Source organism: Battus philenor, unplaced genomic scaffold (genome assembly GCF_028537555.1).
Source record: "Battus philenor isolate CCGP_79_NKW_IND1 unplaced genomic scaffold, ilBatPhil1.0.hap1 SCAF_27, whole genome shotgun sequence".
NCBI classification, from domain to species: domain Eukaryota; kingdom Metazoa; phylum Arthropoda; class Insecta; order Lepidoptera; family Papilionidae; genus Battus; species Battus philenor.
Genome location: NW_027181690.1, coordinates 9,799,107 through 9,812,806, shown reverse-complemented (window position 1 = coordinate 9,812,806; position 13,700 = coordinate 9,799,107). Strand labels below are relative to the sequence as shown.

The 13,700-nt window shown below is 33.0% G+C and overlaps 1 protein-coding gene across 1 annotated transcript in view; it reads right to left on the bottom strand.

Annotated features, from left to right (window-relative positions):
- Positions 1 to 13,700, bottom strand: part of LOC137925562 (inactive dipeptidyl peptidase 10) — a 199,891-nt gene that overhangs the window by 75,150 nt on the left and 111,041 nt on the right. The window contains exon 2 of the mRNA XM_068769026.1: positions 9,154 to 9,361. Within this exon, the coding sequence (XP_068625127.1) occupies positions 9,154 to 9,361 (208 nt within the window). The remainder of the gene's footprint in view (positions 1 to 9,153; positions 9,362 to 13,700) is intronic.

The following is a 13,700-nucleotide window of genomic DNA, read 5'->3' as shown; positions in this document are numbered from 1 at the left end:
TTTTTACCTTTTTATTTTCTTAATGATATACCAATACTTCGCTTTGAGAAGTTTCGTTTTGCGTTTTTTTCGAAGTTGCGTCGCTGCTTAATTATCACTAATTTTCACTGTGCGTCGTTAGATTTTCGAAGTTGCGTTGTTTGGGGTTCGAGTCTTTAATTTTTTTTTTCTAAAAGATGGCAACACTTTTGTTTTGCGATTGCGCCGTGCCATCAAAATTCGAGGATTCCCTTTCTAACTAAAATTCAACGCAATTTGAATACAGTTTTATTTTCACTTTGATTTGCTAATTTTAGAGTTCAGTTTCAATTACGTAGTGTGTTTTTAAAAGAGAATTATTAATTTATATAAATTTTTACGTGTTGTTTCTGGTTACAAAAAAGTAAATATTATTACAATTTATTCATTGGCAGAGTTATATTATTTTTGTTTTTTAAATGTTTATTTTGTTCAATTTTCTTTTTAAAAAGTAGTATTTTCGTGACCCTGGAACCTATCTTCGATCTTTATATGGTTTGCTATAGAAAATCTTAATTCACGTTGCGGCGTTTCAATTTGCGTCGTTTTTTTTTAACGTAACCACGACGCAAAGTGAAGTATTGGTATATATCACAGTTCTATCACAATTCGTTCTTACATTTTTTTTTGTTAGCCATATTGGTTGGACATGTTGTGTTCCAGAATAAGGTTCTGGAGTCCATAAGTTCTGGAGGGACCACGTAAAAGCGTAGATTAGAAGGTTTTGTTAAGATCGGTGCAAGACGCTGGTTATAATCCGATTTCTGGGAAATTTATAGTGGAGGCCCATGCCCTATGTTGAAATTATGATGATAGTGATATTTGGTGATATAATGTTCTACTACGTTTCCGAATTTGACAGCTTTATCCTATAATCACAAGTAACATTTAGCTCGAACTATTGCATTGTAATGTTTATGTTCTACCATTACTGCATATATAGGTACATTCGTAAATAGTTTAAGAATAGACAAATGGTAAACATTAAGTTATAAACTAACATGTGACGTCATTCATTGATCATGTATGACGTCAGCAGTGCGGTCAGCAATACGGGGAAATTCAATATGCCTGTACGCTTCCCTACATCTCGCTTATTGTCTAATTTTCCGACTCAGCGATTATCTTACGCCGTCCTGTTCAAAGAAAAACAAACCTATTTTTTTCACCCTCCATAACATACGTGGCTGGTTAGTCTTTGATGTTCTTTTTATACGTACATAAAGTAGCATACGTTTATTAAAAAGTTTTCATATAAAAAGTATTTATTTATCTAATATATAAAATTCACATGTCACGGTGTTCGAACTTGAACTCCTCCGAAACGGCTTGACCGATTTTTACCAAATTTTACATGCGTATTCAGTATGTCTGAGAATCGGCTACTACCTATTTTCCATACCCCTAAGTGATAAGGGTGGTCCACCCCTAAATTTTATTTTTAATTTTTTAGACAATTTTTTTGGTTTTTATTTTATTATGATACAGCATACAAAAATACATACAAACCTAAATTTTCACCCCTCTACGATCAACCCTTATCTTACATTTGTTAATTAAAAACTTTAATTTTTTTTGCAAAACAACATTTGCGGGATCAGCTAGTTTATTATATTTTTTAAGTATGAATATTTTTGTTAAACTTTACTTTTTTTAGCTTATAGACACCCATTGCAATGCATAATCCTCTACTAAGGATACCTATTGAAGGATATACCATAATACCATGCTTGGAGGACAGGCTGGCGATTGCAGTGTGATATGGTATGCAGATGACGCTGCTGCTCATCCTTTAGAAAATTGTGAGCAGTGGAAATTCTATATAATTAATGCACAATGTGAGTGAATAAAGTTAGATCGTATGCCGGGAATCGAACTCGCTACCTATGTTCACGGGTATCAATCAATGTGTACCTACTATTAGTGCAACTATATAAATAATTAAATAAATGTACTATGCTTTAAATCACCTCTTTTAAACTTGTACACCTGTAACCAATCAGCAAGTATAGAAAAGAGAGAATGATCTTTATCTTATAAAATAATCATTATCTGCTCCATGCTCATAGGATTGTCAGTGATTGCAGTAGCACAGCTGTAAAATGTACAGTAAAAAAATATATTTATTATGTTTTTAAAAATCAATATTAAAACAGTTTAAATGCTTTAAAAGTTTAATGGAGGCCTATGACGTACTGTGGGAGTCATCATCGCAGGACGTCCACCGCTGGACATAAGCTCCCCATATTTTTAATAGTATCGATCGAAAGCAGGCTGGATTTAGCTTCTTCTGTCAATCTTAATAAGATCCTCTATCTACCTTACACGTGGACGCTGATATTGCGGGTAAATAGTTTTCACTACAGAACCTTAAGGCTCCAACGGTCGTCTATTCTACACGTTACGTCGGTTATTTTCATTTCTTTACGGATTTACTTATTTCCTAAACAAGCTCTCTACATGGCTCGATGATCGAATATTAGCTTGCCAGTGAAGCAGGTGACACATATTGTCTTGTACATAAATATATATGTACTAAATATGTAACTTTTATTTATTCAATATTATTAATGGCTGACTTAATGCCTTCAGAAATTCTCTACCAGACAAACAAAGGTGGTGCAGAGTTAATTATTTTTACTTACATATATTTAACATTTTATTAATATCATAATTGGTATTTCTTATTTCTTAATGTCTATAACTTAAATATGAAATAGCCGTATCGTTTGCACCTTTTCAAATAGATATAAATAAATTCGACGAAGCTGAATCAAGGAATGTTAAAATTATTTAATTTCTTCAAAAGCGGGTTCCGAGAATTCTTTAGATTCAATTTGTTTTACCTTACCTTATTTCTGTTAGTATATACCGGTTTCTTTGTGTAATATATCAGTTTATTTTGTTCAAAAAGTTTCATGCTTATAATAAACTCAGTTGGTGTATACTGTTTTCTTTAAGTATTGGAAATCCTTCATCCCAGCTTGGAGCAGTGGTAGCTGAGTGGTAGAGAAATGAGATTTACTATCGTAAGTCGTAGTTTCGATTTCCGGGATACAATATTATATAATTAACATTTCGTGCATTAATTATATAGGATCGCCACTGCTCACAAACAAACTTCCAGATGATGGGCACGGCAAGAAACAGAAAGAAACTGCACAACAACACATCTTTGAATAAAGTTTAACAATACGGGTTTATACATTTACACTCAGATATAGTCTAAATGAAGTTAAAAATAATCAAGCCCCATCATGTCTAAGATTCTTGTCATTTAAATATTTTTTTACAGAATAATAAGCCTTTTTCGTTAAATTGCCTTTAATATGCGTTTAGAATTTTGTGGTTGATAGTAAATATAACAATGTTTTGTGGCATTTTATTTAAAAAAATCTGAATCCGTTTAATACAAATGAATTAGAAAATTTTTTCAGTTGTAACATTGGTACAGTTTTTCAAGGTGCCTTTTAAATACACCTTGGAGAAATATAAAAGGTAAATATATCACAAGCGTCATTTCATATATATATATTTTTAGATGAACATACTTCATATAGTATTGCTAAAAAGTTTAGTCGCGTTGCCTATTGATTTTTTAAATAATAATTCAAACCTTCACTTGACTCGTGATTTATGAAACAAATTTTGACGAGGCGACAAAGTTTTGTGATTCGATATTAACGTTAGGTATTCCCACTGAAGTCTAACAAACCGCAAACTGAATTTGAATATGTTACCGCAGTCTAGCGAAATAGCTATGGACCGACTGGTATACTGTTGAAATAGACCGAGTGATATATTGAAAATATTTTAATACAATTTCGTAAATGGGTTTTGCAACACAGGTAGCTTGTTAGAGTTTAAACCACGATGATTCCTGTTTTTTACAAGCAATCATCGTATTGTGTGTTCTAATAAGAACATATTTATAAGACGTACTTCTGTGATGATCAAAAAGTAAGGTGAAATTGTCATATAAAATTTACGAGGGTCTAAAAAATCAAAGATTTGAGTTAGGGACTTCACCGATGTGTTGGAAAATCATTTGGCTCAGCCCAAATCATTTTGAAGGTTATTTTGGGTCTCAAACACGTCAAGCCTCGATTGTTTGATGACATACTGCATTCTTTCATTACGACTTTCTTGTCAAAAAATTGATTCATATCGTTCAGCAACCACTGTATTCGCCTGATTTTGCTCCGTGTTTAGCAAACTCCCAAATACTCAATGTGGGGATGTCGTCTTGTTGGGTACCCATGACGGGTGCCCATGTCCAGCTGTGGATAACCTACAGTTGAAACAACAACGATGAGAAAAGATTTTACGATCACTGTAGAGTGAAAATAAAATGAAATTTCATTCAACAAAAATTGGCCCAAGGAATATGAAATATTCATATTCCTTGTTCGAAATTTTTAACAAACTTTCTGTATAATGTATCACCATACAAAAATGATTTACAAAAAAATAAATTAAAAAAGTTTTAATATCGCGCCAGTAGATGGCATTGCCCGTGTCGTCTGCTTGTACGTGAAATAAAACGGATTAAAAGTTAGAATTGAATTTAAAATTAGAATTGACGTGAACCAAAATACGATTTACGTTTAAATGATTTTTGTAATTTCTTTTGAATAAAATGTTAAAGCTGTTTTCAGTTGGGAGGATTACTGTCTATAATAAACTACATATATCTATATATCATAATAATAAGCTCATCAATGCTAAACTAGTTTGAAAATTCTCCTACAGTGTAAAGGCAATTTAAATGATAACAATAATTTAGTTTTTGGTTCGAAGCAGGTGAAAAAAGCTTTAAATGTATATCAAAAATCAATGGTTTCGGAAATAATACACAACGGAATGATAGTATAAAAAGAAAATGCGTTTTAGAAATTAGAACTACAATACAATACTAACAAATTAAACTTTTTTATTATTTACAATATATCGCTGCTAACTTTGCAGTGTTAGAAATTATTGTCCTGTGACGTTCTATTAAAAATAATAAATTAATGTAACATATTTTACAGTGATCAATTTAAATAAGTTGATAAGAAATATATGTAAAAGTTTTAAAGCCTTTTATTTACAAATACATACATGAACCACTCCTGTAAAGCTTTTACTACAAAACCAAACACTCTGTATATTATTAAGATCGACTCTATATATCACGATCAAGTCGTCATTGTACATTTGATTTTGTTATAAGAGACATCACAAGAATGTAATTTCATTACTAAATATAACAATAAAATTTGATATACATTAAATTTATTCTCACTATGTAAGAGTGACTATCTTAATATTTGAGGTTATGTTATTTTATAATGTTTTCGTTTATTTTCTTACTTTTTTCACATAAAGAGTATTGGTAGATTATTGTTAATAATTAGGAGGTAAAAGATTTCTTACATATCTTTAACATTTTATGTTATGTTTCATTCTAGCATAATATTATATTTCTTTTTTTCTTAGCAGTGATGTAATTGTTCTTATAGTATGAAGTTAGTGGCTGTTATACCATTAGTCATTGTTACATGACCTATATTTAGAACGTTAATACCAAAAAATCTTGTAATATTGTCAGAGGATTTTATTTTCGGTCTACAGACTTTTTATTTTTATTTGGATCGAAATCTTCAGTATGTTCAAGACATCCCACCTCTTGAGAACAAAGTTATATATTCCTACCCACAAAACCCCCTACATGCTTAACGTATACTTCATGTAGGTAGTCAGGGACTCTTGTATCTCCATTAGAATTTTTTATTTGTTTATACATTTCTCCCTCCGTTGTTATTTTGGATAGCCTGTTCCAGGGTAGGTAGAGTTGCTCACACCACCCCTGAAACCTTCGGAATGTAATCATGAAGACTTTAAATGAGGTCTTATTACCGTTCCCCACAGAGTTGCTTACAAAAAGGGTGGGCGGCCTTTAATACCTGCGACTTATAAGACTCCGTACAGATCAATCTAAGGCTAAAATCTATTTAATGTTTACTGGTCTATTAAAAGATTGAATGTTTCTAGTAAAGTTTTATAAACCGATTCAAGGTAATTTTACAAGATAATAAATGAAAGTCTTTCGCAGAGGGCGTTAGTGGCAACAAATGACGTTCATAGGTCAAACGAAAAACTTTTTTATTAAAATTTCGTGAATCTTTACAAATAAACTGCTTTGTACACGGTGCGAATATAATTCATTCATATCGCTTGTGATTCTTTTTTACCGATTAATTTTATATAACATGACTAGCTTGTTGAAGAGTATCGTCTTTTGAGCGAGTTAGTGAAGTTCCTCTATCATGCACTAGATGACGCTAGTGGTATTTTATATCACGATATGGTTTTTACGTAGCCGGTTACATTAGCAACATGGATAATGTTGATTAGACATCACAACACCCGTTTTTAGAGAGCGGCCGCCCTCTCCCTAACCGCGAACTGTGTGGGCGGACCATGGTTAGATCCGGAACCTTTCTCAGCTCGCCTGTGGTCCACGCTGCCGTCTCAAGCCGCAAGAACACTGTAGCAACACACCCTTCAAAACTCGACTCGCGAAGAGCCTTAGCAACGTACGAACGTCACCGTGCAACTGGTGGGCGTCCTACCAGTTTTAGTTTTTTAGTTTTTAGTTCTAGATCACGGACCCTTCCGCTCCGCGAACTCAGCTCCGATGAAGCTGTAAAAGCCTTAGAGCTAACAGCATTAACATCAACAGAGAAGAAGCAAAGTAAGATTAGTCACCAATTCGGTAAAATAGTAGTATGGTATGGTACGCTACTTTACAAGAGATCTTAAGTTAGACGTAACCTGTGCCCTCTCACCTAATACTCGCAGAATCTGAATGACATCTAAATGACATTTGAGCAGGAGTAAGAGTTTTGTTCACAAAATAATTAACAAACAATTGGATTAGTAATCAGGATATTCAGTCGTTAAGTAAATTCAAAGGGATATTTAGCTGAATAAGGGGTTCGTCTTCACTGACATGACAATGAACACTTATGTTACCTAACCCAGCTTTCAACACGTCTTCTGAAAGGGTTCTCTGAGAGCAAAACAAATGAAATGTAGAATGTAAGAAAAGAATGAAAGAAACTAATATGCGTGAAAGAAGAGCGCAGAAATAAAAATATAAGTGAAGATTTTTTAAAAAGAAATAATAGACCCTAAGTCATAAATAAGTTAGGGGTAAAAGAGGCCTGCAATAGTTAAAGTTTATAACTAAGTTCTATACTCTAGGATTACTTGAAAAGGTCACATAAGGGGCGAATCTCTTTTTAGTTTTTACATGTTTATAGTATCAAATAATCTCTATTTTATTATATTAGACTGTTGATTGTGTATCTCCCCTAATCATCACCCAATCTCCTTTACAATATCTAATAAATGATGTTTAATGGAATTCATCCTAAGTAAGAAAAGGACCAATATTTAGTCACTTGCAGCGCACATGCAGTGGTAAACACACTCTGTGTTTGGCACTAATCGGCGTAACATAACTCCTGAAGATGCCCCGTGGAGGGGTGAAACACGTGCCGAGTAATTTGGCGGTGGCGGTTGTGTGATTCGCATTGTTTGCCGCATGCGCATTTATCAGCGGTGCATTTCATTGCACGACTACCAATGCATGTGCGGAAGTGGCTAAATATTGTTCCTTTTCTTACTTAATAAATGATGTACTTATCACAAAATATCAGCCCAGTAAATATAGTGCACTCTTATATTAATGTTTAAAATGTCATATCGATGGTGAAAAGAAACTTAGCAATAGTAAATACATAGTAAAATTGATGTTTATCACGGAAGGACAAAACAAACAATAAACAGTAACTTTATTTTATTAATTTCGGAGTAAATTTAGGATTTTCGTAAAACAAGACTGTACGAATTTAGAGATCGAACACTCGAAAATCCCACCCAAGTATAACTTCTCCATCGTGTATTGGAATCTGTTGAACTAATGCAATCGGAAAAGCCCGTCCATTAGGCGTGTAAACATTAAAGCCAACTGAGAATGTTTAGTCTTCATTCCACACGCACGCGTTTACTAGCGAATGTTTATACAACGTATTAGACTTACGTGAACTTTTTTTCTCGTACGGACGTCACTATTTTCAAAATTTTACTCGCATTGCGTTATCTTTTCTTTTATTTATAGATTCAGTGTTTATTTTAATAATATTTGATTGGTTATTTCAGGTGTTTTTGTGGTTATTTTTCGGTAACAAGTATAAATACCAATTTCGAACTTTTTTAACTTCATATTTTTTAAATTAAAATACTGATAAGGTACTTGTTCTTTTGGTGTTAGATAATTACGTAATATACTCTAATCAATTATATAGTTTGTGGTTTCTTTACGCTAAACATATTTTTTTAAGTAAGAAAAGGACCAATATATAGCTACTTCCGCACATGCAGTCGTAGTCGTGCAATAAAGTGCACCGCCCGCCAGCTCGCTGATAACTGCGCATGCGGCAAACAATGCGAATTACACAACTACCACCGCTAATTCACTCAAAACGTGTTTCACCCCTCCACTGGGCAACTTTAGGAGTAATGTTACGCCGATTAGTGCCAAACACGGAGTCAAACTCTGGCGGGCGGTGCACTTTATTGCACGACTACTACAGCATGTGCGGAAGTAGCTATATATTGGTCCTTTTCTTACTTAGGATGGACTTCCGCAAAATACGCCTGATTCTATGAAACATTTTTTAAATATCTGTGTCGAAATAAACTTCTGTTACATTATATTTTTATAGTCGGGAAAATGTAATTAGTGTATGTCCTCTAAAATAAATAAATAAATAAATTTCTAGCCTCAAACCCCGTCAGGATAACATTTGGAAGCGTGGAGGACATTTGGAGCTGACTGGTTTTGCGATGTTCGTATTTATTTTCAATATTGTCGATCCAACTAGTGGGGGACCTTCCCTCATGTTACACGAGCGGTATATCTTATCCACTGCTACTTCAGATGACTAATTCTACGAGCTACAACAGTCACCTTGGTGTCGAGCTTCGAGCAATAAGTAAATATAAAAATTATAAAACAAAAGCAGTTGCGTTAATTTGAAGATAGGTTAAGAGTGGTAGAGTTTTAAATAGACATACACTTACCTGTGAGCCAAGTACCATTAAAAGGCTTGTAATGTTCCGCGAGGACATCACTGAGGGTCGGCCTTCTTCCCTTGACTCTTCCGCCGTCACCAGCTGGAGTGAGTAGAGCTATGCTAAACACTATCAATCCCAGCACTGCTGCAATCACCAGCAGAGCGATGAGGATTCCCCTCCAATTCCGCTGTGTTGGTGTCGCTGCAGCCAGCTCCTGGAATAAAATTGCTTTTATTAGCATACTCTATTATACAGGATCTGTTTAATTATATATATTAGTCGTTATTTTTTCTAAATAGTAACGGAGTTAATATAAAGCCCTCGTACAAATAGTACAGTGAAATATGTTTTACTAGAATTCTCTATTTATAAATTATAAAACCTTGCATTGAACGGTAATTTGAATGCGATGAGGTATAAATAATATATGCATATAGTCAATTAAAAGGCATAGTTGACTAAGTTGTAATAATTTTTTGACAATTTTTTTATCTATACAATGTGAATATATATATAGGTGTCATTTATTTCATAATGCACACTATCCCAGAATCAATGATTTAAGAAATAATATGTAACATAATGATATTACAGTAAGAAAAAGAGTTTTCAAAATTCCGATTATTAAACATTAAAATTAATAATTGTTTAATATCTGACCCCGCGTACGTGATACTGCTAGAAATTTATAGCTAGCCATATTCTAATAGAAAAAAATATATTAATGTTACATATTTTAGAGTGATCACTTAAGAGAGGGCTATTTGTAAATAGCTGAAAAAGCTTTTAGCTCACAAATTGAGCTTATTATAAGCTTTTGTACCTATAATCTATCAAGCTGTATGTCTATCCTTTAGAGAAATTTCAGTATTATTAAATATCGTAAAATATTTTTTTCAGACTTTTGTTTTTCTCATAAAACCCACTTCGTACATTCTTCTTTTGCTTTCCAAAGCTTTCAACTTTGGAATGAACTTCTTGGAATTAGAAAGTTTGCTAACCGTTATATGTTTAAAAAGACAGTTCGACAGCTGCGGAGGAATTGTTGCAACTTGAATTTAATTTTATATTATTAAGATATATATTTATTTATTTTTGGAAAGAACAAATATATTACATTTTAAGAATCAATGTGAGTATAAGATACAAAAAAATATATGTGTAATATATATACGTCAGAAGTTAGTGAATATAGGGTGATATAAAAGTCACAATATAAAAACAAAACAGCAAACAATCTATAGCCTTCAGTATCCATATAAATATATGTATACAGTATGATTATTTAATATGTTTTGTTGAAACAGTTGCTCGGCATTTTTGCACCTAAGAACGAATTAGTTCTTCACTTGGAGCATCGCGTAACTGTCGAATATTGTACAAAGAATAAAATTATCGATGTGCAATTTACACGAATCTTTGAACTTTAAATACGTGATTGTAGAGGTCATTCGTTTTTCTATTTAATATAATAATACATTAAAATTAAATACGCATTAAAAAAATAAGCAATGCTGCCATTTTATTCCTCTTTTGTATAAGAATCATAAAAAATCCTGTATTTAAAAAACAAATTCTGCTACCGGACATTTCGTGTATGTAATTTATATGTATAGTGTAATTGGCTATAGTAGTTAAATCTGTGAAGTGGTGAATTTTTCATATAATATTCTTTACTGTACACGCTAGAATACATTTAAATAGTTTCAAATTAATGAACACAACAGTACAATGGGCGGCCTTATCACACGAGACCATATCTTACAGAAAACCATATATGGAAACGGTAGAAGTAAAAATGTGTGAATGTATAGCTAATTTGCTGTTAATAGTACTAGCCTATCGCATTCTATAAAAAAATCTAATTATATATTTCAGAGCGAAAAATTTATACCAGGTGATTGTAAATAGATGTAAAAGCTATGAAGGTTATAGGTTTTATAAGCGCAAATCTTTTGCTGAAAGAGCTACATTTCCGTTAGTTAAAAGTACGCAAGAATTTTGCACGTATAATTAATTGATCTAATGTCGCTAAGTGAAAAGCATAGGACCCCTACAAAGATATCTAATGAGGATATGACATACACCACGCTTTGCAGGCGGGTTTGCGAATGCAGTTTGTTATTATTGTACGCAAATCACGCTGCTGCCTAAGCTTTGGCGAACTTTTTTTTGTGTATAATTAACGCACAAGGTGTATATTACATAAGGTTGTATCTCGGAAATCGAACCCGAGACATACAATCAGTCATAAGCGCTGGGCTAAAATTGCTCGACTGGGTATATATGTACACAATAACTTAATTCGAAACAAGTTAGCAATTCGTATTTTTTAGGTTAAGTCTAGTGAAACCTTTAAGAAGTAATTGCACATATGAGAAACTTTTACATTATATTAAATTGATAACAAAATTTCTAAAATTTACTTACAATAAAAAAATAAAAGATCTTAGAAAAAAACGAAGAGAAACAACATACAGGATGATTGGTTATGTATGTTAATATTTTAACCCTTAATAGCCTAGAGTTTCAATTTTAATACCAATCTTTTAAACCGAATGTTCACATTACTATTAGTTTTTTTATAGGTTATTACAACGAAATTAAAAAAAAAATCTATTTTTCCCTTCATCTATACCCTCAAGCAAACACAGTAATATTAAAAAAATCACTTTCGTAAATCAGGCTTTTAAGGGTTAAACGAGTGAATTTATAGCTCATTTTCAACTATTGATGTATTGATCACCGGTGAAGCTCGAAGAATTGCTCGTCTAAAATGGCAGCGGGTGGGGCTCATCGCTCATACAAGTGATGGCTTTTGATGGCGAAAGGTTCTGCCGGTAAGCGCGGCGTGGTTTGGTCCTCTACTAGGGGTAGTACATAGTTAAGGTTGCCGGAAGCCGCCAGATTCGGGCAGCGCTGGAGTAGTCATCGTGGCGATCTTTGAGAAAGGCCGATACTTTGCAAATGGCGAAATCAGCTGAAAATAAAAATAATGAATTGTATGCACTATTCATAAATCAATGATTCTAGAAGTAATAAATAATGTACGGGAGGACTACCTGTTAAGTATTGTTTACTATTTGCCTCTGCAGAATTTGTACTATAAGTAAGGTATACCTTCATTATTTTATAGTTTTTACACCTATAACCAATTGTCCTGTATATATAGTTACATATTTTGTTTTGTCCACATTACATTTTCCATAAATGTAAGTACTTCTGTTGCACGAGTTGAATGTTGTTAGATTTCATTTCAAAGTAAACAAAACTGAAGCAAAACATGCTACCATTGTGTTCGCTTGAAACAATTTCACACGAGCGCCGAATATTCTCCCCGGACTTATTGCCGTTTTATTAAAAAATTTTCAAGCAACATCTGTTCGTAAAGACTACGAGAAAAACGTATTACTAATGATGCTGTTTCGTGAAACTTTTTCATGCGTAAATTTTAAATGAAATAAAGTATAAAAGAGAAATTTGGAGATTCTTTTTAGTGCTTAAAGAAGTTTGATTGACTTTTTTTATACGTACATCATATCTGTTACATAGATTCTTTATTATAAGCCCTTTTTACGTAAAGTTTCGATATTCAATAGGCTACTGTTTTCGGAATTCTACTTTAATATTGTGAAGCTGAATTTAGAGCAGTGGTAGGCGAGTGGTATTGACTCAGACTTGCGATCTTAGGTCTCGATTCGATTCCCGAGATACAATCTTATATAATTCATAATTTAAAAGCTTTCAACTTTAAAAAGTTACAAAGCTCTTGACCGTGCGGCAATTGTTTATACTCCATACAGTTGTAATGCAACATTCACTGATCCCCATTTCTGGTAAAAGTCTGAGACGTAACCATCTTGTATTTTATTATTCCACCAAATTCAGCAACAATTTTTTTGGTTTTTCAGGTCCTCGTCTAAACAACAAGACTCATAAAACGCTGACAATTCATCTTCTAAATAATTTCAAAATAAAAAATATGACAACGGAATAGTTGCAAAACTAGAATTATGTGGAGACAGAAAACTTACTACATTCCCATGAATAAATTAATAAAACATAACATCATATAACACGGAATAACATACAAGACACTTTTCACTTAGTACTGACCGAAAAAAACACTACTTAAAATTTATGTTTCCTTATTCCTTTGGATGTATACACTTAATTTTGTTAGTACCATCTCTTTAGACAGTTCTATGAAAATCAAAGTAGCATTCAGGAGGCGGGGCCTAATGACTTGTAGTACAGGTGCAAACCTAGTACAAGGGTCAGCTTCCTCAAACTCAGGCCGTAATTAGTACTATAACTTCTGTAAATTTTAGTATTAAGTATCCTTGTTCGTGAAGGAAAATAAACATCTTTAATATTTATTTATAATTTCTGCGTTAACTATATAGGAATGCCGCTGCTCACAAACAAGTTTTCAAAAGATGAGCAAACGTGACGTCTGCGTATCATAATACCACATTGCATTCACCAACCTGTCTGCCAAGAGTGGCGATTATGATATATCTCCTCAAAGGTATTTTTGGGAGAAGCCTTTG